A 23,406-nucleotide genomic window follows, 5' to 3' on the forward strand; every position below is an offset into this window, starting at 1 on the left:
TAAAAACTATACTCTCAACACGTGAAACAAAATCTTTCTTGTAAAAGCCTACCTCCTTCCAAACACTCTCTTCCCCAGCTGAGGCACTAACTCACGCCTCTCCTAAAAAGCCATGAAATGTTGTCACTAAAGCCCATGCAGTATTTTATTTATATTGGTCTTCTCTCCTAACTAGTGAGACAGCCTTATGTGACCTCCCTAATTACTAGGAAGAATGCCGTCTATCCTTGGTCAATATCAAACATGCAGAGTTTGCTTAATTCTAATATCACATTTTCTAGAAAAGGAAACAACGGTTCACATGAGTATCATTCTCTTGGTCAAGGAAAACCAGGGCCAGAAGCACTCTTTCCTGATAACCAGTCCACTGATCAAGCACTCTCTCCTAACAACACAGTGGTGACACCAGCACTACCAGCATTCTAGGAATGTTTCTGAATGAAAAATATACAAGTCTGAACTTTCTAATAAAACAGAACTTAAAGATTCAAATATGATTTATTTCAAAGCAGTCTCTCTGGAAAGCGATGAAAATATTTCAATGATGTTACAATTGATTAGAGGAGTTTTATAATTTCTCTTCGAAAGTGCTGTTAGGGCCAGTTCACAAAATCATAATCCTTAAACTTAAGCCAATTTTTTTTAAAGCTTTTATTTATTTATTTGACAGTGATAGAGACAGCCAGTGAAAGAGGGAACACAAGCAGGGGGAGTGGGAAAGGAAGAAGCAGGCTCCCGGCGGAGGAGCCCGATGCGGGGCTCGATCCCAGGATCCCGGGATCCCGCCCTGAGCTGAAGGCAGACACTTAACGACTGAGCCACCCAGGTGCCCCTAAGCCAATTTCATAATCCTATATCATTTTATACTCCAACTGATGTCACTCAATTTTTCCATTCATCTTTTTTTTTTTTTTTAAAGATTTTATTTATTTATTCGACAGAGATAGAGACAGCCAGCGAGAGAGGGAACACAAGCAGGGGGAGTGGGAGAGGAAGAAGCAGGCTCATAGCGGAGGAGCCTGATGTGGGGCTTGATCCCATAACGCCGGGACCACGCCCTGAGCGGAAGGCAGGTGCCTAACCACTGTGCCACCCAGGCGCCCCTCCATTCATCTTTTTCTGTGAAATTAAATGACCTTTAGCCATTTCAAAAACTTGCATCTAGCTTCAAAGCACCAAAATGATTTCATAAACATTATCACTAATGATACTCAAAGAGAATATAACATTCCAGAAGATCAGCTTAAGATGTTCGAAATAATGATGGCGTTTAGGAAGTTCATAACCTCTTTATATTCCTTCTGTAAATCACTTGTTTATATTCCTTCCCTTCCCAAAGATAATTTGAGATAGCTTTATTGCTATTTGGGGGGGGGGAACTTGTATAATGATATAAATTGTTTTAAGGATATTTTTAGTTATAACTCAGGCAATCATGTAACTACTGAAAACTCTCTAAAATTTAGAGGATACCCCAAGAGATGAGCATGTCAAATAACACTGAATATATACTGAAATAGGCATAGAAAATTGTTTTAAAGTATATACACCAGAATGTGAATGATGATATCCACTGAGGGACAGGATTATCAGACATTTTTAATTTTTTAATTTTTTTTTTTTTTTGGTCACCTGGACCTTTTTATATTCCTACTAAGAATGTGGAGCATTTATACAATAAATAAGTAAAGCTCAAACATATATACACACACACACACACAAACATATTAACATTCCAAGATCTAAGCAGTAAGGAAGCTTACTCTAAATTTGAACATCTTAATATTTAAGAGCTCAAAATTTGGCTCAAGAAGAAGGGTATGCCTAGATACTACAGAGTCAGAATTTAAAAAGAATCTTAAGGTTGGGTTTATCTCACTCATCTCCTTGCCCTTCTATATAATTCTACAACTACCTATACAACTCAAAAAGGAAACCTTGCCTATTCTAAATGAGCCACTATGCCTCAAAATGTTTAAAGTAAATTCAACAGTAATTACATTGTTGATGATCTGAAAATGGGTCACCCCCCACAACTGATTATAACTCTCTTATGCAATGTTCCTTTGGAGGAAACAAGCACAGCTTGTACAAATATTTCAACTAGGTCTACTTCCCTAAGAGAAGATGGTACACATCTGTAGGTATTACTAAGTTCTGAAAGCACACAGAAAGGCAAAAGAAAAATTATGAAGAAGTTAAACCAGCCTAGTCATTTGTCCCAAGCAATTTCATATTACATCATTAATTTAAGAAAGTCCATAGGCACCTGTTGTGTCATTAGTGAGTAAGTAAACAATGCCTGAAGTTTAGACATGTTTACTTTTAAAGTTATGATGAAGTAATTACATTATCTGGAAAAATATGTTAAGATAAGGCTTGAGAAATAACTGCATTTTTACAGGACATGTCAACTGCTTTTCTATACAATTCACTGTTAAACAGCTATATTGTTTTCTGACTAGGAATTTAGGGCTCAAAACTAGATTCAGCATGCCAATTTTTAGTCTTTAAGAAAATGGACATATACAAAATATATTTCAACGAATTTGTATGGTTTATACATTCCATTTGTAAAGATTTAAAGATCACACCGCTCAACTACACAAAAGTTCAAATGCCTGTATAGAAAGAATGGATCAATGGGGGGGACAGGTGACCACAATATGACAGAAAAGCCCCCCCCCCCCCAGCTGAGCAGCACCATATATTATCACCCTGGAATGAACTGAGAAGGACTGCTGTCCTAACTCTCTAGGTATTAAGTCAGATATACTTGGGGATTATCTCACAGCTCCCATCCTATTTTACCATCTGATAACCCTACAACTCAGAGACCCTTGCAGCAAGGGGGAAATTTCCTATTCAATCACTCATAAAGTATCTTCTCCATTCCTGAGCTTTAGAAAAAGCATCCGAGGGACTTCAAAAGGAAATCACCAATTTATTCTTAAAATGAACTCTAAGAGGTCCTGGTGTAAGAAGGAATTATAGGTGCTCTGTATTATTTTTATAGTGCAAAGCTTGAAAGCAGTAGGGTAGCTAGGTAGTGTAGGAGAATCTGCTGCATTTGATTGAAAATTAGTCTACAATGATCCTACCTTTTCCACATTACTTATCTTAGACAGAAGTGGAGGCCTAGAATCAAAATACAAAGCGAAGGATGTCTTCGGTCCTCCTCTTTAAAAAACAAAACAAAAAAACAAAAAACCTTCTTGTTGGAGGGTGAGTAGGAGTGTGTGGTGTCTAAACTCCAAGAGACCTGGCATTTGTTCCAAAGACAAGCTCAGAGCAGGAGCAAGATATATGAACCCGGGCAATTCTGAACATGAGGGTCAGTGGGATGTCTGAGAATGCATAATATATTCCAATTTTATTTTTTTCTTCTTTCTTAAAATTGGTCAATGTTTTATAATATTTCAAACTCATCTTTGGAGTGAAAATTGTAAAAGCTGGCTTAAGTTAGCTGCGTTACTACCACTCCACAATCTCAAAACCTTTAAAAAGGTGTCAACCTTCAATGAGATACACCTCTACAGGATCCCATGCTAAAACACCTGAACTTTCACTGAGTGCCTTAATGGGGGTGATGCGTTAACAACATCACCAGTTAGGGCAGAGAGAAGATGAAGGAGAAAAAAAAAATCCCTCTTTATACAAGGCTCCTATTCTACTTTCTTCAGCTGTTCAGGTGGTTAAAAAGATGAAGAGTAGAGAGAGCAGAGAAGGGTGATTTCACTGCTAGGCAACCATAGTTGAAGTGAACAAAAGCAGAGGAAATCTAGACAGGATTTCTAAATGACAGGATTAGAATAAACACTATGTAACATTAATTCCAACAATCTAGCAATTAAAATGAGATTTAAGATTTGTTTATTATTTTACTGCTTAACCTGAATAGACGGTGGGCCTTAAGATTGTTTAATCTGACCCTGACAGAAAAATCTAGTTATAAGCATTACAATCATGCAAAGGGTATATTTAATCATCTATCACACAGTGAAGTCCCACAAAAACTCACTGATTAATTAAATGAATTTTTCCTTTTTTAGGCTTTGGTTAAGTAACCATTTCTGGAATTATCTCCCACAAAATGTAGGACTTTTTTTTTTTTCTTTTCTCTTTGCTTTCAAAACTCTCTAATGAGAGAAACTGAGTAGTTACATACCTATAGATGGAGATTTGAAAGGGTATTTATCAGGAAGATCCACTCTAACTTTCCATACTCCGCCTTCATATGGTGCTGAAATAAAAGTAAAAATGTTAAACATCAGAATCGTGTCTCCAAATTACAAAATAAACCCGAGTGTAAGTGAAACAAATCCTACTGTGTAAGTGAAACAATTAAATCCTACTATCTTTTGAAAACCTTGCAAATTAATTCCTTCAGGAGTCAGGCACCTCATAATCAGTAGGTATTCTATATTCAGATTAAAATATTTTCCTTTAAAAGATGTAGAGTTAGAAAATAAGCAAAGATTCATTTCCCCCCTATGTTTACCTGATTTTTTAAGTATTAAACACTACTCAATTACTTGATAAGTAACAGCCTATTTCAATCTGCCCTGTTGACCCCCATCAAAAACAAAAAAACAGGGAAAAACAAGAAACATTTCCCCAAAACCATCTATGTGGCCACTCATTAATAAAACAAAAACCAAAAAAACAGTACTCACAATTTGTGTTTAATACTGTCACACAGAGATAAAAGAGAAAAGCATATAATTATGGTAAGAGCAAGATTGCCTTACTGATTCTAGAGTTCTGTTAAATTGACCTTTCAAATACTACACATACCTCCATTGATATTCTCATTACCTATTAAGGAGTAGAGAAAAAAAAGAAACTGAAAAAGAAGAACACATATGAATACGTGTACTTACTTCCTTGTGGTCCATAAAACTTCACTACAAATTCATTGAGTCCTCCCAGGATCGTAACCTCATGCTTACTCTCAATGCTAAGGTGGAAGGTAAAGGAAAGTACACAGGCTTTGTATTACCTGGAAGAACTAAAGATGACATCCCCAAGGTATGCTATGTAAAGTGTTACCAACATTTGATATGAAACTGATAAAATATAGAGTATACATAGTCATTCTGGTCATTTAGAAGGCAATATACACTCCTACGAAAAGAATGTGAATGAGCTTTAGATTCAGAGACTGAGCCCGGGACGGCCACGTATTGGGTTTGTGAGCCTACACAACACAATGTAAGCTCACTCCCCAAGCCTTTGTTATCTTTGTCAATCAGGAAACATCACTTCATAGGATTTCTGTGAGGAGTAAATGGGTTAAGTATGTAAAACACGTAAACCGCATTTTGTAAATCAATATAAATCAAAAATAGGCACTTAGTTTTAAGTTTTTTCCCCTCTGTAGTCTCTCCTCCCCAATCTACTAGCCCTAGTGAACCTTTAACATAAACTCCATTATTCCCTTTATTCAAACTCAAAAACTTAGCAAAATACTGATTCTCCTAAACTAAAAATACTACACATCCAAAATTATGGATTTACTTAAGCAAAGTCCCCACTTGTTTTCCCCCTGGCTTAGAGAATAATCAAATAATTAGTAATACCACTTTGCTACAGGTACTGTTAAATGCAAAAGAGAAGCAAAATGTAGTATTTATTTTCACCTACTCTTTCCCTCCTTTCCAAACCTCTCTCCCCTGCTTTAGATTGGCCTCTAGTTTCTGGCGTGTTCTGGGGCTCTAATCCCAGGAGTAACACTTATGTGTTCTCTTCCTCAGAAACTTATCTGTCCCTGAGACTATTTTATGTTTAAGTACTAAGATTCAACTGTAAAAACCAAATCAACCCATATCAGTAGAGAAGAGGGCTACTGGTCTAATATGTACCTGTTTTATATTTCTTCTTTGTGGTCTAAACAAATAATAACTCGGGAATTTTAGGTGTTGGGCTTTGGGGGGCCCTCAAATCTTCACAATGAAATTAAACAAGAAATCCCCAAACAACCAGATATGATAAAGGGGCCCTCGAATATCACAATGAAATTAAAACAACAAGAAAACCCCAAACAATAAACTGGTCTCACCTTTCTCCATCAGCAGTGCGAATCACATTTTAATTACAAGACTATTATACCAAAGACAAAGAAGCCAAAGAAATTTTAAAATGTTCTCTTACATAGAGAAAAACAGTATTTTTAAAGATACGAAATTACGTATTTGGCTCTTTTTTTTTTTTTTTAAAGATTTTATTTATTTATTTGACAGAGCGACAGCCAGCGAGAGAGGGAACACAAGCAGGGGGAGTGGGAGAGGAAGAGGCAGGCTCCCAGCGGAGGAGCCTGATGCGGGGCTCGATCCCAGAACGCCAGGATCATGCCCTGAGCCAAAGGCAGATGCTTAACGACTGAGCCACCCAGGCGCCCCCGTATTTGGCTCTCTTATACTCTGTCCTACAGGCCACAGAACAGAGGGGCTAGGTGTATTTTTGGCAAAGTTCTTGCTCAAAAGCCTTGAACAATTTTCACTAGAGATATTTAGTAAGACAATTTAGTCTATGCTAATTTGATCTCATTCTCTTCTAAATGAAAACTGTTTTAACAGCACACACACTGAAATGACTCAAATAGTATCCACACTGGAAAATGGGCTTCATTTCTCACTCGGTCAAATGACACACAACGTGCATGCTCTGGTGTACTGAATTCTTCTTGACTGGTCACCCTGACACCCAGCAAAATATTGCAAAGCTAACTCTAATGTAATAAAGTACAACAGGTTAAAAATCTGTTTTAAAACAGAAAACAAAGCACCTTGAGTTAGAAGTTAAATCTAGTTACAATAAACAAAATTAAACATAAACAGTAAAGCCCTTGAATAAAACAGAATTTAAAAAATAATCTTGGGGTGAAAAGTCTTTCCTAAGAGTGACACCAAAGCCAGAAACCAGAGAGGAAAAGATTAGCAGATACAAGCACACACACACATTTAAAACTTTTATACTGTAAAAGATAAAATTGAATCTCTCTCTCCCCCTTCTCTCCCTGCTCTGCTCCTCCCCCCCTTGGAAAAAAAAAAAGAAAAAGAAAAAGAAAAATTAGAAACACCTTGACAAAGGAAAGACCAGAACAACCAAGAAAACTGAATGAGCAAAATTAAGCTAAAAAAAAGTTCAACTCATTAGTTTAAAAATAAGACATTTTTCACTATAAATTGATAAAGATGAAAGAGCTGATGAAAACCTAGTGTTCAGTGGAGTATAAATTCGTATTCCTGGGGATAAATTTAGCACTGTGTTCCAAAACTCAAAATAAATGTATTCTTTTATTCAAATTTCACTCTTATGAAGTTATTTTTTTAAAAATAACCAGACACTGCTGGTGGGAGTGTGATACAGTTTCACCACTTTGGAAAACTGCTGGTGTGGAAAGCTACACATATGCACACGCTATGCCCAAGAGCACTCCTCCCACTACACAGGCATAGCTATCATCACCGAAACACAGGTGTAAGAATGCTCATAGCACTATTTATAATATCCCAAATTCAGGTTACAAACCAGAGGCTCATCAACAATAAAAAGGATAAATTATGGTTGTCACACCCAACAGAATATTGCAGAGCAATAAAAAATGAATTGTGACATTTAAGTGTATGAGTCGCCCAGATACTATAGTGAAAGAAACCAGATACCAAAGAGCACACATGGTATGATTCCATCTATACACATTTCAAACAGGCTAAATGAATCCATGGTGTTAGAAATTAGGATAGTAGTTACCCTAGTGGGGCCTGTGATCACTGAGAAGTGGTTTGAGGGGGACCTCTAGGGTGCTGTTTAAACATTTATTGTTCCATTTATCACTGAGCTACAAAGATTTGTGGACTTTTCATATATATGCTATAAATATATATATGCATATATATTTCATATATATGCAAAAGTTTACTAAAAAGATAAAGTGTATCTGAAACGTGCCAAGTATGTTTACTGGAATATGTGAAATTTAAAAACGGAAATTAAGTACTTATTTATCAAAAGGAACGGATTAAATAGGTTATAAGCTATCTTATACAATAGGCCACCACTGTGTCCACTATGTTTACTGGTGCCCTCTCCACACCCAGAGCTCCAATGTAGTTTCTGCTCACCTTGAGATACCCAGAAGTAGGCAACTGAATAAGGTAATACAGGTAAAAACATCCCAGTCATTAAACAAAACCAAATAAACTCACAAGGATAATGAAAGGATAGAGTAAGGTAGAGGATTCAAAGAGTTTAACAAAAGAAGTCATAAACTAACTTTATAATCTAACAATTCTGTAGAAGCAGCCCTCCCCATCAGTCAGAACTAATCTGCTATGAACAGCATGGACGGACAGCAATTACTCTTCGTTAATCATTTAAAATTATGAGTTATCCACATGGATGTCTCCTCCAGAAAACTGAAGATATTTCTATTCTTTATATGGACGCAGTAAACCTGGGTTTCTTCCATTTTGTGATCTGAGAGTTAGTCCATGCTTTCACCCACTTTCCAGAGAAAATTCTCCTTTCCCAGCAGTCATGCTAAAATGAGATTAGAAGTCAATGCTCCAAACCTCCCCTTTCCCACCATCCTTGGTACAACTCTCCTGTCAGATATCCTGGGTTGTCTTTAATTACACATTATCCTGTACATTAGAGAGTTCCTATAGTCCATTTCATATGAAAAGCTAAAAAGTAAACTGAATGAAACCTTTAAAACTCCTACCAAGTTGGTAAGACGAAGAAGCCACACTAAATTTATGCTGCCTCAGAATGGTACAGACGACTAAATCAGATGGAAAAAAAGGATGTACGTTTAGTTGAAAGAAAAACACTGCATTAAAAATAAGCCATTTCTTTTTTTTTTTTTAAATTTTATTTATTTATTCGACAGGATAGAGACAGCCAGCGAGAGGGGGAACACAGGCAGGGGGAGTGGGAGAGGAAGAAGCAGGCTCATAGTGGAGGAGACTGATGTGGGACTCGATCCCATAACGCTGGGATGACGCCCTGAGCCGAAGGCAGACGCTTAACCGCTGTGCCACCCAGGCGCCCCAAAAATAAGTCATTTCATCACCACCAATGAATGACTTGCCCACAAAAAATATAAAATTACTTGACTGCTGTTACCATGTGTATTTATGGTAGAGGCCACGAGTTTCTTTCTCCCCTCTGCTGCAAGTCAAGGGCAAGGAAGGCAAATGAGAAGGCAGGTTACAATGACAAAAATAATGATCTATTTCTGAGACGTGCTGGTCAGGCTAGCAGACTGGCGGGAACTCACTAGAAGGTTTCTCCATTACTTTCTCAGTTTCAAAGCTTGAACACAGAAAATATCCTTCAGATACTGTTCTGGTAAACAGATGTTAAATAAACCTATTAAAACAAATTTTACTCACCTATGATCTAAGTTATTTGCAAAATACTGCTTTTTACTTACTTAGCATTTCACTATTAAGGACTATCGGCATTTTCAGCAGAATAATGATTAACATTCCCGGGAACCCAAGTTCGTTTCACTTGTAAAATGCTAGCCACCCACCACCTTTTTTTCCCTGAATGGCATTATGATTACACAATCTAATATTTAAAGGTTAATGCCAAACTATCAAGAGATAACTGACATTCTTGGCAAAACGTGTCTATCGGGATTTTAGAAATGATTTTTATATAGTTCTGGAATTTTCCAGAAAGGGAGCCAAGAGCTAAAAGCCTGTGCCACAGGATTGACGTTAACAGGTCAAAGACCTAGGAATCAGCATTGTTTCCTAAGTTTACTGATAATGAGCTTATAAAATAAATGAGGTGGCCTCCCTGAGCTGTGTCCATGGAAGTAAGGGACTGGGGGTGAAAAATGCGCTTCTGTGCAGAAGGTAGAGGCAATTCGTGCGGCTTTCTCTATGTATGTTCAGACCAGCCTGTTTTCAACTCGCCTTGAGATGAATCATACTACAGAAGTTGAAGAAACTTGCCAACCTTTACTTACTACCTAGTATTCTGGATAAAAACGTGGCATGTCTATAAAAGCATTAATGTGCAAAATATCACAAAAACAATACTTTTGGGGTTACGTTTATAAGGAATCCTTCTCCTTTAGAGACATACATTGAAATATTTACTTATTAAACTATATGATGTCTAGGATTTGCCTCAAAATAAACCAGTGTGGGCGGAGTTAGGAGAGAGGTACAGAAGAAATGGTATAAGCCTTGAGGTGGGAATTACTAAATCTGAATGATGGGTGCCTGGGGGGGGGTCAACACATTGTTCTTTTATGCTTGAAATTTTCCATAAGAAAAGTTCTAAAAAAAAAAAAAAAAAGAATGTAGTCAGTTACTGGAACTTTTAGCATTTAACAAGCATTACAGTGTAGAAGAATTAAGCTGCTATAGCTCTTTTTTATAGTTTTAGAGAGAAAGAGAGCGTGCGCACGTGGGGAGGGGCAGAGGGAGAGAATCCAAACAGACTCTCCACTGAGTGCGGAGTCCCACGCAAGGCTCGACCCCACAACCCACGAAATCATGACCTGGGCCGAAACCAAGAGTTGGACACCCAACCGACTGAGACACCCAGGAACCCCACAGCTCTGTTTGTTTGTTTGTTTTTTAAGACTTTATTTATTTGAGAGAGAGAGAGAGAGAATGAGCAGGGGTAGGGGCAGAGGGTAGAGGGAGAAGCAGACTTCCTGCTGAGCAGGGAGCCTGCCGCGGACTCCACAACCTGAGCCAAGGCAGACACTTAACTGACTGAGCCACCCAGGCACCCCTCTGCTTCTCCCTCTGCCTCTATCCCCCAACTCACACTCTCTCTCTAATAAATGAATAAAATCTTTAAAAAAATAAATAAAAGCTTATGAAACGACCCAACATTTATTTTTTTCCCTGAGGTCCAATACTTAAGTCTGAGGAAGAAAAACTATAGCAAGTGATTCAATATGTAAGAGAACAAAGACTTTACTGAAAGAGAAGAATACTCTGCCAAGATAGCAAATCAACAAGTGACATTCTAAATGAATCAAATTTAAGTGCATTCAAAAGGATATCTAAGAAAAATCCAACCACCGGGAAGGAAGATAAGCATGGCTTTTGCATATCTATGACAAATACCCTCTGGGCAAAATAATAATTACATATATATATACATATATATATATATATATATATATATATATATATATTTTTAAGATTTTATTTTCAACCACCCAACACGGGACTCGAACTCACCACCCCAAGATCAAGAGTTGCACACTCTACCAACTGAGCCAGCCAGGTGCCCCAATAATTATAATTTAAACAAAAGTACATCTGTACAGAAAAATGGTCATGTACAATAACAGAGGCTCCTGGGTGAGATGACAGTTTAAATTTAAAAAGTTTTGAAAGGTTTGTATTCTTTATTATTAGGAGAGGGGAAGATTTTTACACAAAAGACAAATAATGAAAACAGCAGAAATAAAAGCTATCAAGAAAAATAAGCATGGGGAAAAGGATGCAAGGCAGTAAGAGGGAAGAAAAAAGCCTTCCACCAGTGATGAAATAAAATATAAAAGCATATTTTTATCATTTATCTCAATCTGGGAGGAAATAATACAATGTCAAGAGCAATCAACAGAACAATATACAGGTGTCATATCCCCTAAACTCAAGCAATTTTATTCCCTATATCACGCCACAAAATATTTTAAAGCTTTCCACATGAAGTGATAGAAATCTATTAAGCTGAGCTACGGAGAATACAGTGGTAGCATCTATTAAATCCACAAAAGATCACAGTATTTATTTCTATTAAAAGCTGGTTTACTAACTATTCTACAAAACTCCCCCACACAAGAGCCGTAAGGCAAACAACTTTTAAATGAGCCTGCTCCAAGAAGCTTCTAGTTTAGCAAGGGAACATGAGATTGTACATTAAAGAGCAAATGCAAAAACAGTTTGCTACTAGGGTTTGGAGTAGGAATAGCTCTTTCAGTTTGTGTATAGAGAGAGATGGATTTACACAGGCCTTAAGAACAGCATGGGAACGGCGTGGGGTGGCTCAGTCAGTTAAACATCCGCCTTCGACTCAGGTCATGATCCCAGGGTCCTGGGATCAAGCCCCATATCGGGCTCCCTGCTCAGCGGGGAGTCTGCTTCTCCCTCTCTCTCAAATACATAAATAAAATCTTTAAAAAGGGGGGGGGGGCCCTGGGTGGCTCAGTCGTTAAGCATCTGCCTTTGGCTCAGGGCGTGATCCCAGGGTTCTGGGATCGAGCCCCACATCAGGCTCCTCTGCTGGGAGCCTGCTTCTTCCTCTCCCACTCCCCCTGCTTGTGTTCCCTCTCTCACTGGCTGTCTCTCTGTCAAGTAAATAAATAAAATCTTAAAAAAAAAAAAAAAAAGGAACAGCATGGGATTTGGATGTGTAGAGGTGGGAGAGACATTTAAAACAAAACCAGAAAAGCACAAGGTATGTCTACAAAATGAGGACTACAATTTTACATTGATGAGCAGACCACACGAGTGTTAGAAAGGAGGTCAAGACCAGATTACAAACCGCCCCAAAGCATGGATTTTATCTGGTGAACAGAGAGCCAGTTGATTATTTCTAGGCACAGGATACACAACTGTGCTTTACACAAGATAACTGAGCCATGGTGTATAGGACCAGGTGAAGGTGTGATTACACACTTAAAGCAAAATGGCAGAATGAAACGTTCAAGGCCAAAGGACGCCTGGGTGGCTCAGTCAGTGAAAGGTACGCCTTTGGCTCAGGTCATGATCCCTGGGTCCTGGGATGGAGACCGGTGTGAGCCTCCCTGCTCAGCAGGGAGCCTGCTTCTCCCTCTAACCTGCTGCTCTGCGTTCTCTTGCTGACAAATAAACGAATAAAATCTTGAAAAGGGAAAAGAGAAAAAAAAGAAGAGAAAAAAGAAAAGAAAGAAAAAGGAAAAAGAAATGAAACGAAAGAAACAAAATGAAACGAAAACAAAACGTTCAAGGCCTCAACTACGGTAACAGCCATGGGAATGATGGGAGAGATTAGAGAGACTTCACAGGCTTTGCAACTGACTAGATATAGCACAGCTAGTAGAAAGCTCCAGTGTTGCTAGAATACCTCATTTTCACAAGAAACTAAAAAACTAGATTTCTAAGCCAATATCCTAATTCCTAAACGCAAACAGAGCACATGTGCTCCAATGTCTCTCAGCGAAGCCTTCTGGGGCCATCCCACTTACAATCACACACTGCTACATTGTCTCCAACTAATATACTATGCTTTCCACTTTATCACTGTCTCGTACTACTACAATACAAGCTTTATAAGGGCAAGGCTTATTGGGTTTGTTCACTGCTGCATTCCTGGAGCCTAGAAGAGTACCTGGAACATAGTAGGCACTCAATTAATACCACGTTAAATGAGCACATGAATGAAGTTGTGAGACAGACACGGCCTGAAACTGCCAGTCTGAGATCTAAGGACAGTTTCAGCCTCGTCAGACAGGGAAGGTGATACTATTGACAGCGAAGTGGGACACTGTGATGGAACAAGTTTTTTTATGGAAGATGCCAAGTTAGGTTTTGAACACAAAAACATTTAAAGTATACATGAATAAACCAAGTGGTGATATACTATAAGCAGCTGGAAAACTGGTGATTTAAAAGGAGTCACCTTGTAAATCACTTAACTCTCAGCTTGTTTCCCAATCTCTAAAAAGGAGGGGGGAGGGGACCGAGGAGGGATTACCACCTCGTTCACATGGACACTGAAGATGAAACACCTACAAAGAAAGGTATCTGGCCTAGCATCTGACACAACAGGAATTAAATTTGTTTTTTAATGTAAAAAATATACAAAGCTGACTAAATTAGCTTCCACAGGACTAAAATTTACTTAAGCAACAATTTTTTTAATATCTAAAAAATTAAGTTTTCTTCTACATTCTTGAGACCCAGCCCCCCCAAAAAACCTTTCTTGATATTATTATGAATCATGAGTTACTATATGGAACCACAAAATACAATGACGCCATGAGGAACTAACAAGGCATACACTAATTTTCTGAAATAGAAACTTCCCATACTGTATGCTGAAGGCATTGGAAGGTTCTTTTCCTAGTTGTTGGTGGTGATTTTTAAGTTTACTATTACTTTTTAAAAATAATCTCTACATAACATGGGGCTCAAACTCATGACCCCAAGATCAAGAGTCCCATGCTCCTTCGACTGAGCCAGCCTGGCGCTCCCCCTCCCCCAAGTTGTTGGGGTTTTTTTGTTTGTTTTTTGTTTTTTTTAGCCAGATTTGAGAGCTGTCACTGGGCTACCATCCTTTAAAATATTATTTGTGGGGGCACCTGGGTGGCTCAGCTGGTTAAGCATCCAACTCTTGGTTTCAGCTCAGGTCATATCTCATGGGTCATGGGGACGAGCCCCACATGGGACTCCACACTCAGTGGGGAGTCTGCATAGGGATTCTCTCCCTCTGCCCCTCCCCCTGCTCTTTCTCATATAAATAAATAAATCTTTAACTATAAAATGGTATCTGTGATGGGTTATAAAAATCACATAACCAAAGCTCATGAAATTTAAGAAAAAGAATAAATACATTCTAAAAAAGACATTCTCCAATAAATAAAATACTTTTTTTTTTAAGCTGTTTGCAGGTTTACAACTAAATTAGTTGGCTGTAGCTGCCAAAAACCTGAGTGATGGAAGTATCACTTATTTAAAAAGGTCTTTTCAAAATAATTTTGTCCAGAAGTCTGTAAAGCAAAAAACTTGACAACTTCCTATGATATACTGAACACCTAGACTCATTATCTAAGGGATAAAAGGTAGCATGTATTATCATTTTCTTAGGTAGCATGTATTTTTAAAGTTTTACATAGTCAAAAAATTTAGTTAAACAGGGAAGAATAATGTTAATCAGCAACCATGTTCATTACCACCCAACAGGCTATAAATCACACTAGCCCTAGAAGACATTTTTTTTTCCCCCTCAAGTGTTACGTTTCATTTAAACCTTCCATGTCAGAAATAAAAGTAAGTACTGGCAATATCTAAGTAAATTTTATTTTTTTTTAAAGGCAAAAATCTTCATAACTTAGCTCTTCTCAGATGTATTCTGTTACCAGATTCCCAAATAATAAAGTAAAAAATTCAAAAGAAAAATTAAGAGTCGTAAGTCACAGCAAATAATTTTTCCAATAGATTTTAGAAAAAGGAAGTATATCAGAAAGATATATAGGAAATCTAAGCCCCACTCCACAACCAACAAAATGTTTTATAAAGCACTTAGAAAGTCCAGTAGTCAGAGATGACCCAGTTGCAGAAACACTAGTGAGAGAAAAGTGAAGGGAAATACTGAAAAATGATGCCATTTTGAGACCAAAAATATAGTCAAACCAGAAAATGTAATATTTTCTAAATATTCCAGTTAAGCACCTCTAAATATTTAGAAGGTTATCAATTAAATATAAATAGCTCTTCAATAAGCTTCACTGCTTTGCTATTTTATGGCAACTGGGTGTTTTGTTTACTTTTCATTAAAAATGTACAAATCCATGTACATATGTTAACAGTATATTAATTATACAGGATATTAGTCTTCCTTAACTCATGAAAGGTTAATCAAAAGCTTAATTTTAGGGGTGGCTGCTGGCTTAGTCAGTAGAGCATGTGACTCTTGATCTCAGGGTTAAGTTTGAGCCCCTAATTGGGTGTATTTTACTTAAAAATAAAATCTTAAGGGGTGCCTGGGTGGCTCAGTTAGTTAAGCGTCTGCCTTTGGCTCAGGTCATGATCCTGGGGTCCCGGAATCAAGCCCTACATCAGGCTGCCTGCTCAGCAGGGAGCCTGCTTCTCCCTCTCCCATTCCCCCTGCCTGTGTTCCCTCTCTTGCTGTCACTCTGTCAAACAAATAAAATCTTTTAAAAAATAAAAACAAAAAATAAAAAGCTTTTCATGATTTCATTTGTTATAGCTTGATTCAAAGGTTAAAAAACACTATGTTAAAAACAAATCATCTACCAAAAGACCTGCTTATAATCTTAAGCATAATGACATTACGGCTATGTATATAAATGTCCTTATTTTTAAGAGGGGCCAACTGATTTATGTAGTTGTTAAACAACAACATCTGAGATTTGCCTTACCATAGTTCAGAGAGGAAAAAAAGAGATGTGTGGCAAAGTCCTGATAATTGAAAAATTTTAACTGACAGAGTTTTATTAAACTTATCTTTAATTTTGTGTACAGCTGAAAAATTTCATAATAAAAATCAATTATTTACTTTTATTTTATTTCCAATATCTATCATGTCTTCTTTTTTTTCATCAGAAGATTGTATATATCCAACTCCACTCTGCTTCTATGGAAGGTGACACTCACTGTCAAGAACTAGTCAAACATCCAGTTTAAAACCTACAGATTTAGAATACAGCTTTGAACTGCAGAGAAGAAAATACTTAAAAGATTCTCAAGACATAAGACACCCCAGAGACACCAAGCTCACAACGAAAATCTAAACGAATGATCTAGAAAAATTGTTCAAAAAAATTTGCCGGCGGGCCCCACGTGGGTGGTTCAGTAGGTTAAGAGTCTGACTCTTGACTTCAGCTCAAGTCACGATCTCAGGGTCGTAAGATCAAGTCCCACGCTGGGCTCTGTGCTGAATGTGGAGCGCTCCTAAAATTTTGTCTGTTCCTTGCCCTCTGCCCCTCTCCCACTCTCTAAAAAAAAATTTTTTTTGGCGGGGGGCAATTTTTAGACGTAGGACACATTAAAAGATACTGCTACCTAATTACAACTTCCAGTTTTCCTGTTCTCAGTATGGAGGTAGATGACACCACTGGCCACATGTCAGAGAAGTAAACAGAAAGAACCCTGTCATTCCAGAGGCAGACTACCTAATCACAGTAGGCTAGAGAAGAAAAACAAATGAATCACAACCTTAAGGATGACAACAGCACCTGAACTTGAGAACTTTGAAGTCAAAGGCAACATATGATTTCCCCATAAATGATACAGAAACATGCAAATAGTCCAGTGGCCCTCTGCAAAATCCTAATGGAAACATCTATTTAAAATACATCCTATCTCCCCTTCTGGGCTGTCTGCTTCTTCACTGTGCCATCCACAGTTCCAGGACAAAGTGCATCATGAAACAGCTTCTCAGTAAGCAAAATTTAATATGGCCTTATGGAATATCTATATCATGTATTTGGTATCCATGCTTTCAATGTTCTTCTCTTCTCTAATAATCTTTGAAGACTTTACTTCCTTTGTTTTAAATACAGACCAGTTTTCACCGTAACACCTGACATGTAGATTGCAATGTCACTCAATGAAAACAGTTAAGTGACGTGTTCAATAATCCCTACCCACAGACATTCTAATCAAGGCATATGTGAATCATTTACAGTAAGCAGTGACTTTTTTTTTTTTTTTAAAGTAAGCTCTATGCCCAACATGGGGCTTGAACTCATTACCCTGAGATCGGGAGTCCCAGGCTCTGCTGACTGAGCCCGCCAGGCAGCCCAGCAGTAACATTTTTAAAGGAAATATTTTCTTTGCCACTCTCCAAGTGACATAAATTGTATTACAACTGCGAAGTGTTGTGTAAAAATTAATAAATACAAGCAGTGGTACCCATTCTACAGATAGAGGTTACAGTAAAGTGAAAAACAATGGATCACAGAAAATGTGAGCAAGAGGAGATCTTAGATATGTGGTTATCTGTTTCTTTTTATAAAATAGTCAACAATCTCAAAGTCATGGAGCTACTTATGGAGAGATCCAGGTCTACAACCCAGGCCATGACTCTTTTTCCTTTCCTTCTCCATACTGTCTAATTATGAGTTTGTGTCTCTAGACACTAAGAATTACCCAGAGTAATTTTATAACTTCAATAATCTCAAGAATCTCTTAAAGCAAGTTCTTTAAAATTCAATATAAATGCCTGTAAACCCAGAGGAAAGGGGAAAGAGAACACACATGCACATATAAACCATCAGTGTGCCCTTACAAATCACTGCTCTAAAGTTCTGGTCACAAGTACCTCTTCATTCCCTAGTTTTTTCCAGAACACGAAGGACCAACACCTGCTGTTCCCTTTACTACTCCACGTTCATTAGGCATAGCAGATGCCAAATATTAACACCTTAACCTCGATTTCATAAAAATTAAACAAGGGAAGAGAGTAGCACAGACTCAGGCTTTTTAAAGCAATACATGTGCAAAGGACTAAGTAACAGGTTCGAGATCACTGTCATGATTTATACTGAATAAAGCAGAACTACAGACGAATACAGGGGATCGAATGCAGAGTTAAAGCACGGTCCACCAATGCAGAGAACGCTGCATTCCAAAACTCATGAATATGTCTGTATTCAACTGAGCCTCGTTTCTATTACTCATCTGGAAGAGGTAGCAGCAATTATGTGTTGGAAGTTTATTTTTTATTTTTTAAAGATCTTATTTATTTGACAGAGAGAGAGCGAGCAGGGAGAGCAGCAGAGGGAGAGGGAGAAGCAGGCTCTCTGCTGAGCAAGGAGTCCAGTGAGGGACTTGATCCCAGGACCCTGGGATTATGACCTGAGCCAAAGTCAGATGCTTAACCGACTGAGGCACCCAGGTGTCCTGTGTTGGAAGTTTAATAAAGGCCTACACAATGTTAAAAAAAAAAAAAAAGAGGGGGGATTAAAATGTAATCTAATGTCATATGGAAAATAGCAGTGTCTTCTTGATTGAAATTCTGCTAAAAACTTTATGAAAGGGTAGTTAGTAGGCAAACACGCTTTTTGGTATGTTCAAGTAGCTATTAAAAGCTATTTTTAACATCTTCATGAGTAATTAGGATGAAGGAACTTGGATGACAACTTTCAACAGAAACTGGAATGTTGCTTTTTTTCAAAAAAGTCCACAGTGAAAATAAGCAAAAGAAGTGAAATGTTAAAATGGGGGGGGAGGTGCTTTTAAAGAAAACACCCTACCATAAGAAAATAACCCCAAAATGATTAGATAAGCAGAAAACCCTGGAAAGCCAAGAGATGGGAGGTGAAAAGGGGGACTGCACACTAGGTATGCAATGTGATACAGCGAGCGTGGCTGGAGCTGTTTTAAGCATCATACAAGTAACAGGTGACAGCGCCGAGGGGACACTTTCTCGCCATGCGAGCAGTCACTTAAGACCCGTAGAAATGATTAACATGCAGTAAGAAACAGGTTGTCAGGTACAACTAAGAAGTAGGCAAGTGATAAATAATGATAGGGAAGCTAGCTGAGTAATTTAAAGTCTGAGATTTAAAAAACAGTAAGAAATAAAGGCTGTATTGTTATGAGGTATGGGAAGGAAATTAAAAATCAGGTTTCTCACAAGGAGTGCTTCCTGAATAATTAATGTGGAAAAAAAATTTTTTTTGGCAAAACAAGAGAAAACAAACCTAGACACACACAACAGCGGGTGTATATATAGTAAGAAAATGTGGCATCGAAAAGGTGACAAAACTATTAGGTTTCCTTCTCTCCTGTTTGTACCACGGGGTCAAACAGGACTGACAGGTTCAGATGCCACTAAGTGAAAGAACGGCGGGCTGCTGTCACTACCACAGGGCCAAGGGCTGTTCTGAGAACACCTTTCAATACGACTAAATAACCTCGGCCAGTGAAGCACAGAGTTTTAGGCTTTTTCCTAAGCCATCTTTTAGAATGTGAGTGGGGCCTAAAGCGGCCTTCCCATCCCCTAACCCTCTCGTCTCACTGCCCAGATATTACCAGTTAATTTTATAAAGAAATGTTTATACATGCACACAGTCCCATCATCACAGACACACAAGTGTAAAGCGTTCTGCAGACACCTTTCTCCAAGGAACCCATGGAGGACATCTTGATCTGGACATACAGATCTAAGCGCCTCCCCCTTTTAAAGCTTGCACAGTATCAAAGAACTGTAGCTTAAGCAGCCATTAGTGACACGGTAGTTCATCGTCAGTTTCTTCGCTATGCAATGTCACAACGAACACTCCAGTACAGGCCAACTGCTATACTTTTTCAAGTTTCTGTTTGCAATTTCCAGAAGTGGAACTTCTGGGTCAAAGGGATATATACCTAATTCTGATAAACATCCTTCAAAAAGATTGCATCCAGTTACTTTCTAACCACCACCACATCTGTGTTCCTCACACCCTCACCAATACCGGTATTAAAGCTTTTACAGAGAAACAAAGTTCATCTTTAAAGACTCCTGCAACTGCCATCTGTACCTCAAATTGCTGTTCACCGATTCAACTGCAGCCCTGGCTGGGTCCCCCAAGGAAACAGGATCCACCCTACTGACCTTCCTTCTTGCCTCCCTAACACAGCACCTGCATGTGAAGGCGGCCCTTCAGGATTCATGGACAAAAACGCACTAAGATATGAAGCACCTTTTATCAGCTACTTCAAACACAAGACTACCCAACGAAATCTCTAAATCTCATTTAACCTCGAAGATAGGTTCACTCCAGCACCTGGGCAGAAAACGGTGAAAAAAAGGAAAGACTTTAGTCTGACATGGCATCATTTAATTAAATGACAGGAACTGTATTTTACCTACCTCTCTAAATACGTAAAGTATTTGCAACTTCTGTATCTATGCCCCAAAGAGGACGTGAGGTTAATTTCTTATTTCTTGGGTAGACCTGATATTTTAAATAGTTCCTTATACCAAACTACTTCTGCTATTACAGCATACAAAATAATGAATACTCACACAAGATTTATTCAGATTTACACAGAACACCTAACAGATATTTAACCTTTTAAGAAATAATGTTAGTCTCCAATTTACTAAAAGCCGTAGTTTATTCTTGAGTACTAAAAACAAGAGATCTCGTAGGAAATAATTCAAACATATAAAATGGTACTTACCTTCCATGTATCTATATATTTATATACTATTTGATTTTCTAGTTACAAATATCATCAAGTGACTTTCTCATTATGGAATATCAGGATTCTCACCTTACCCCCCCATTCCCTCTATCCATGCAACACAGGTACACACCACTGCTGGTCAAACTGATATTCAGAGATTACAATCCTAATGACTATGTAAATACTAGTCACTGCTGAGACATACAGATATGACCAAGTTTTTTCTTTTCAGTATTTTTTCCCCAAGGAAATAATCACTGCCTTAAACTAAGCAAACAAGAAACCAATGCATCTGTCATTAATCTGTCCCTCAACTCTGATAGAACTGTCTCAACATGTTTAAACACATCAAGGCGAGTATTTGTATTTGAGTGTTTTCCCTCACAAATTTACCTTTCTCATCTTTGGCTTGATCAGGTAGCATGCACTCCACTCCCTAAGCATATACTGGCTGGATGGCAAAGGAAGGGGACTCACGAATATGCCAGCAGAAGGAAGCCAGAAAGGGGCTGATCCCTGACTGCAATATGCCCAGGAGTAATTAAGAATTTCTCTCTTGAAAAGGAACCACTAACATCACTTTAAATAGAAAATATTCAACATCCGTACTACCTAGATGATAAAACCCAGGACTGCAGAGTCACATGTTAGAGACTGACAGGACACCAAGAAGTCCAAATGCCTAGTCACCTCTGTGCCACTCAGTTTCACAAACTCACCCGCTTTCAGAGTTTCCCTACTTCAAAAGAGGGCTTTTTTTCCAAGAACACAGACTTTATAAGAAAATGAGTTCAGAATTCTAGTGGTTAGAGGGGTGGACTCATTAATGTGAATCTCAGCTTGATCATTTACTTGCCATACGGTCGTGGGCAGTCACTTAAACCTGTGTGTGCCTTTGTTTTTTTCAATGTAAAAAAGGAGTACAGTAAATACAAGATTAAGGAAAGACTCAGTATTTGCTATTATTAATACTCCAAAAACCGTATCTGCAGCTTTAACAGGGTATATCTATCATTCTAGTCTGTCTTGGTTACTAACATATAGAACTGAAATTACATATATTAAATCTTAAGAGTTATATACATGGATGACTTTTTACTTTTAATATGCGTAGATTTTTCTAAGGGGGGGGTTGCAGAAGAAGAGGGACAGAGAGAACCTCAAGCAGGTTCCACACCCAGCATGGAGCCCAACGTGGGGCTCAATCCCATAATCCTGAGATCATGACCCAAACCGAAATCAGGAGTTGGATGTTTCACCGACTGAGCCACCCAGGCACCCCTGCTCCGATCCTTATTATAGTGATGTTAGCAATTACTAACGAGGGGACTATTAACCTATAACTTGTTCCCAAAATGGCATTCTGCCCAACTTCTATGCTGGTGAAGTCCCTTTCCAATTCTTTAAATTGCTATTTACCCTGTTTAGTCACAAATATTAACAGCTATCCCTTTTAGCACTCAAATCGGCTGAGTACTGTTCCAAGCCTTTTGTACTAGGCCTTTTGTACTCTAAACCCTCACATCAGCCAGGGAGACAAATTACTATTACAAAGACACATTTCTACCACATTCTTCCTCTCTGCCTTTCCAGCCACACTGGTCTTCTTTCATTTCCTGAAACACAACAAGCTCTCACCCTCCTCAGGGCCTTTGCAATGGCTACTTCTTCTGGCTAGCCCTGACTTCCCTGTTTCTACAGATAGCTGGCTTCCTCTTATCCTTTATGGTGTGTCTCAAATGCCACTTCCTCAGATACCTTTCTGATCACCTGAAGTACACGCCCCAACCGACCCCCAGTTATTCTCTACCTACATCCGTTTCTGTGTAGGTCTTACCAGAAGTACTATTCTGTTTACGTCCTCCTTCACCTCCAACAAAATTCAAGTCCCAAGAGGGCAGGAACTTTATCTGACTTGTTCTTTGCCTGGATTATAATGAGTGCTCAACAAAGACTGCTACATGAATAATGTGAAAAATAAAAATAAATTAGTAATGTGAACGGGTGCCGATCACTATGCTAGACAGTGAGATCTGGAAAAAAGAGAGTACCTGCCCTCAGACAGCTCAGGTTCTAGTGGGAAAATGACAAGCAGTCGCGTTGGGTGTCTACCTGCCACTCAGGTCATGAGCCCTGCGTCCTCCTCAGCGGGGAGCCTGCTTGTCCCTCTCCCCCTGCTCATGCTCTAATAAATGGACAGGATCTTAAAAAAAAAAAAAAAAAAAAAAAGTTACCCCGAGGGAGCGAAGGAGGCTTAACAAAGGTGCTCCTAATCTTGGAGAGTGGGAAGGGAAAGGGTATTTTCAGGAGGCAGTGATGCCAGCTAAACCTAAGGGGAGATTAACCCTTTGTTTACATGGCAGCTATAGGAAGTTTGCTCCAAACACATGAAATAAGATGACCCCCAAAGCTCAACTCAATATCAGCACATAATAACCAAGAAGAAAAGTGTGCAAGCCACCTAAAGGAGCCAAACTGAACATATTTATATATGTAAAGAAAAAGGTACCAACAG

General features: G+C 38.4%; 1 protein-coding gene across 2 annotated transcripts in view; it reads right to left on the bottom strand.

Annotated features, from left to right (window-relative positions):
- UBE2H (ubiquitin conjugating enzyme E2 H) overlaps nucleotides 1-23,406 on the bottom strand; it is a 101,472-nt gene that overhangs the window by 38,539 nt on the left and 39,527 nt on the right. For both annotated transcript variants that reach the window (XM_026511057.4, XM_044388253.3), the window contains exons 2-3: nucleotides 4,884-4,960; nucleotides 4,169-4,243 (exon numbers count right to left, since the gene is read on the bottom strand). In XM_026511057.4, the coding sequence (XP_026366842.1) occupies nucleotides 4,169-4,243; nucleotides 4,884-4,960 (152 nt within the window). The remainder of the gene's footprint in view (nucleotides 1-4,168; nucleotides 4,244-4,883; nucleotides 4,961-23,406) is intronic.

Source organism: Ursus arctos, unplaced genomic scaffold (genome assembly GCF_023065955.2).
Source record: "Ursus arctos isolate Adak ecotype North America unplaced genomic scaffold, UrsArc2.0 scaffold_3, whole genome shotgun sequence".
Lineage (NCBI taxonomy): Eukaryota > Metazoa > Chordata > Mammalia > Carnivora > Ursidae > Ursus > Ursus arctos.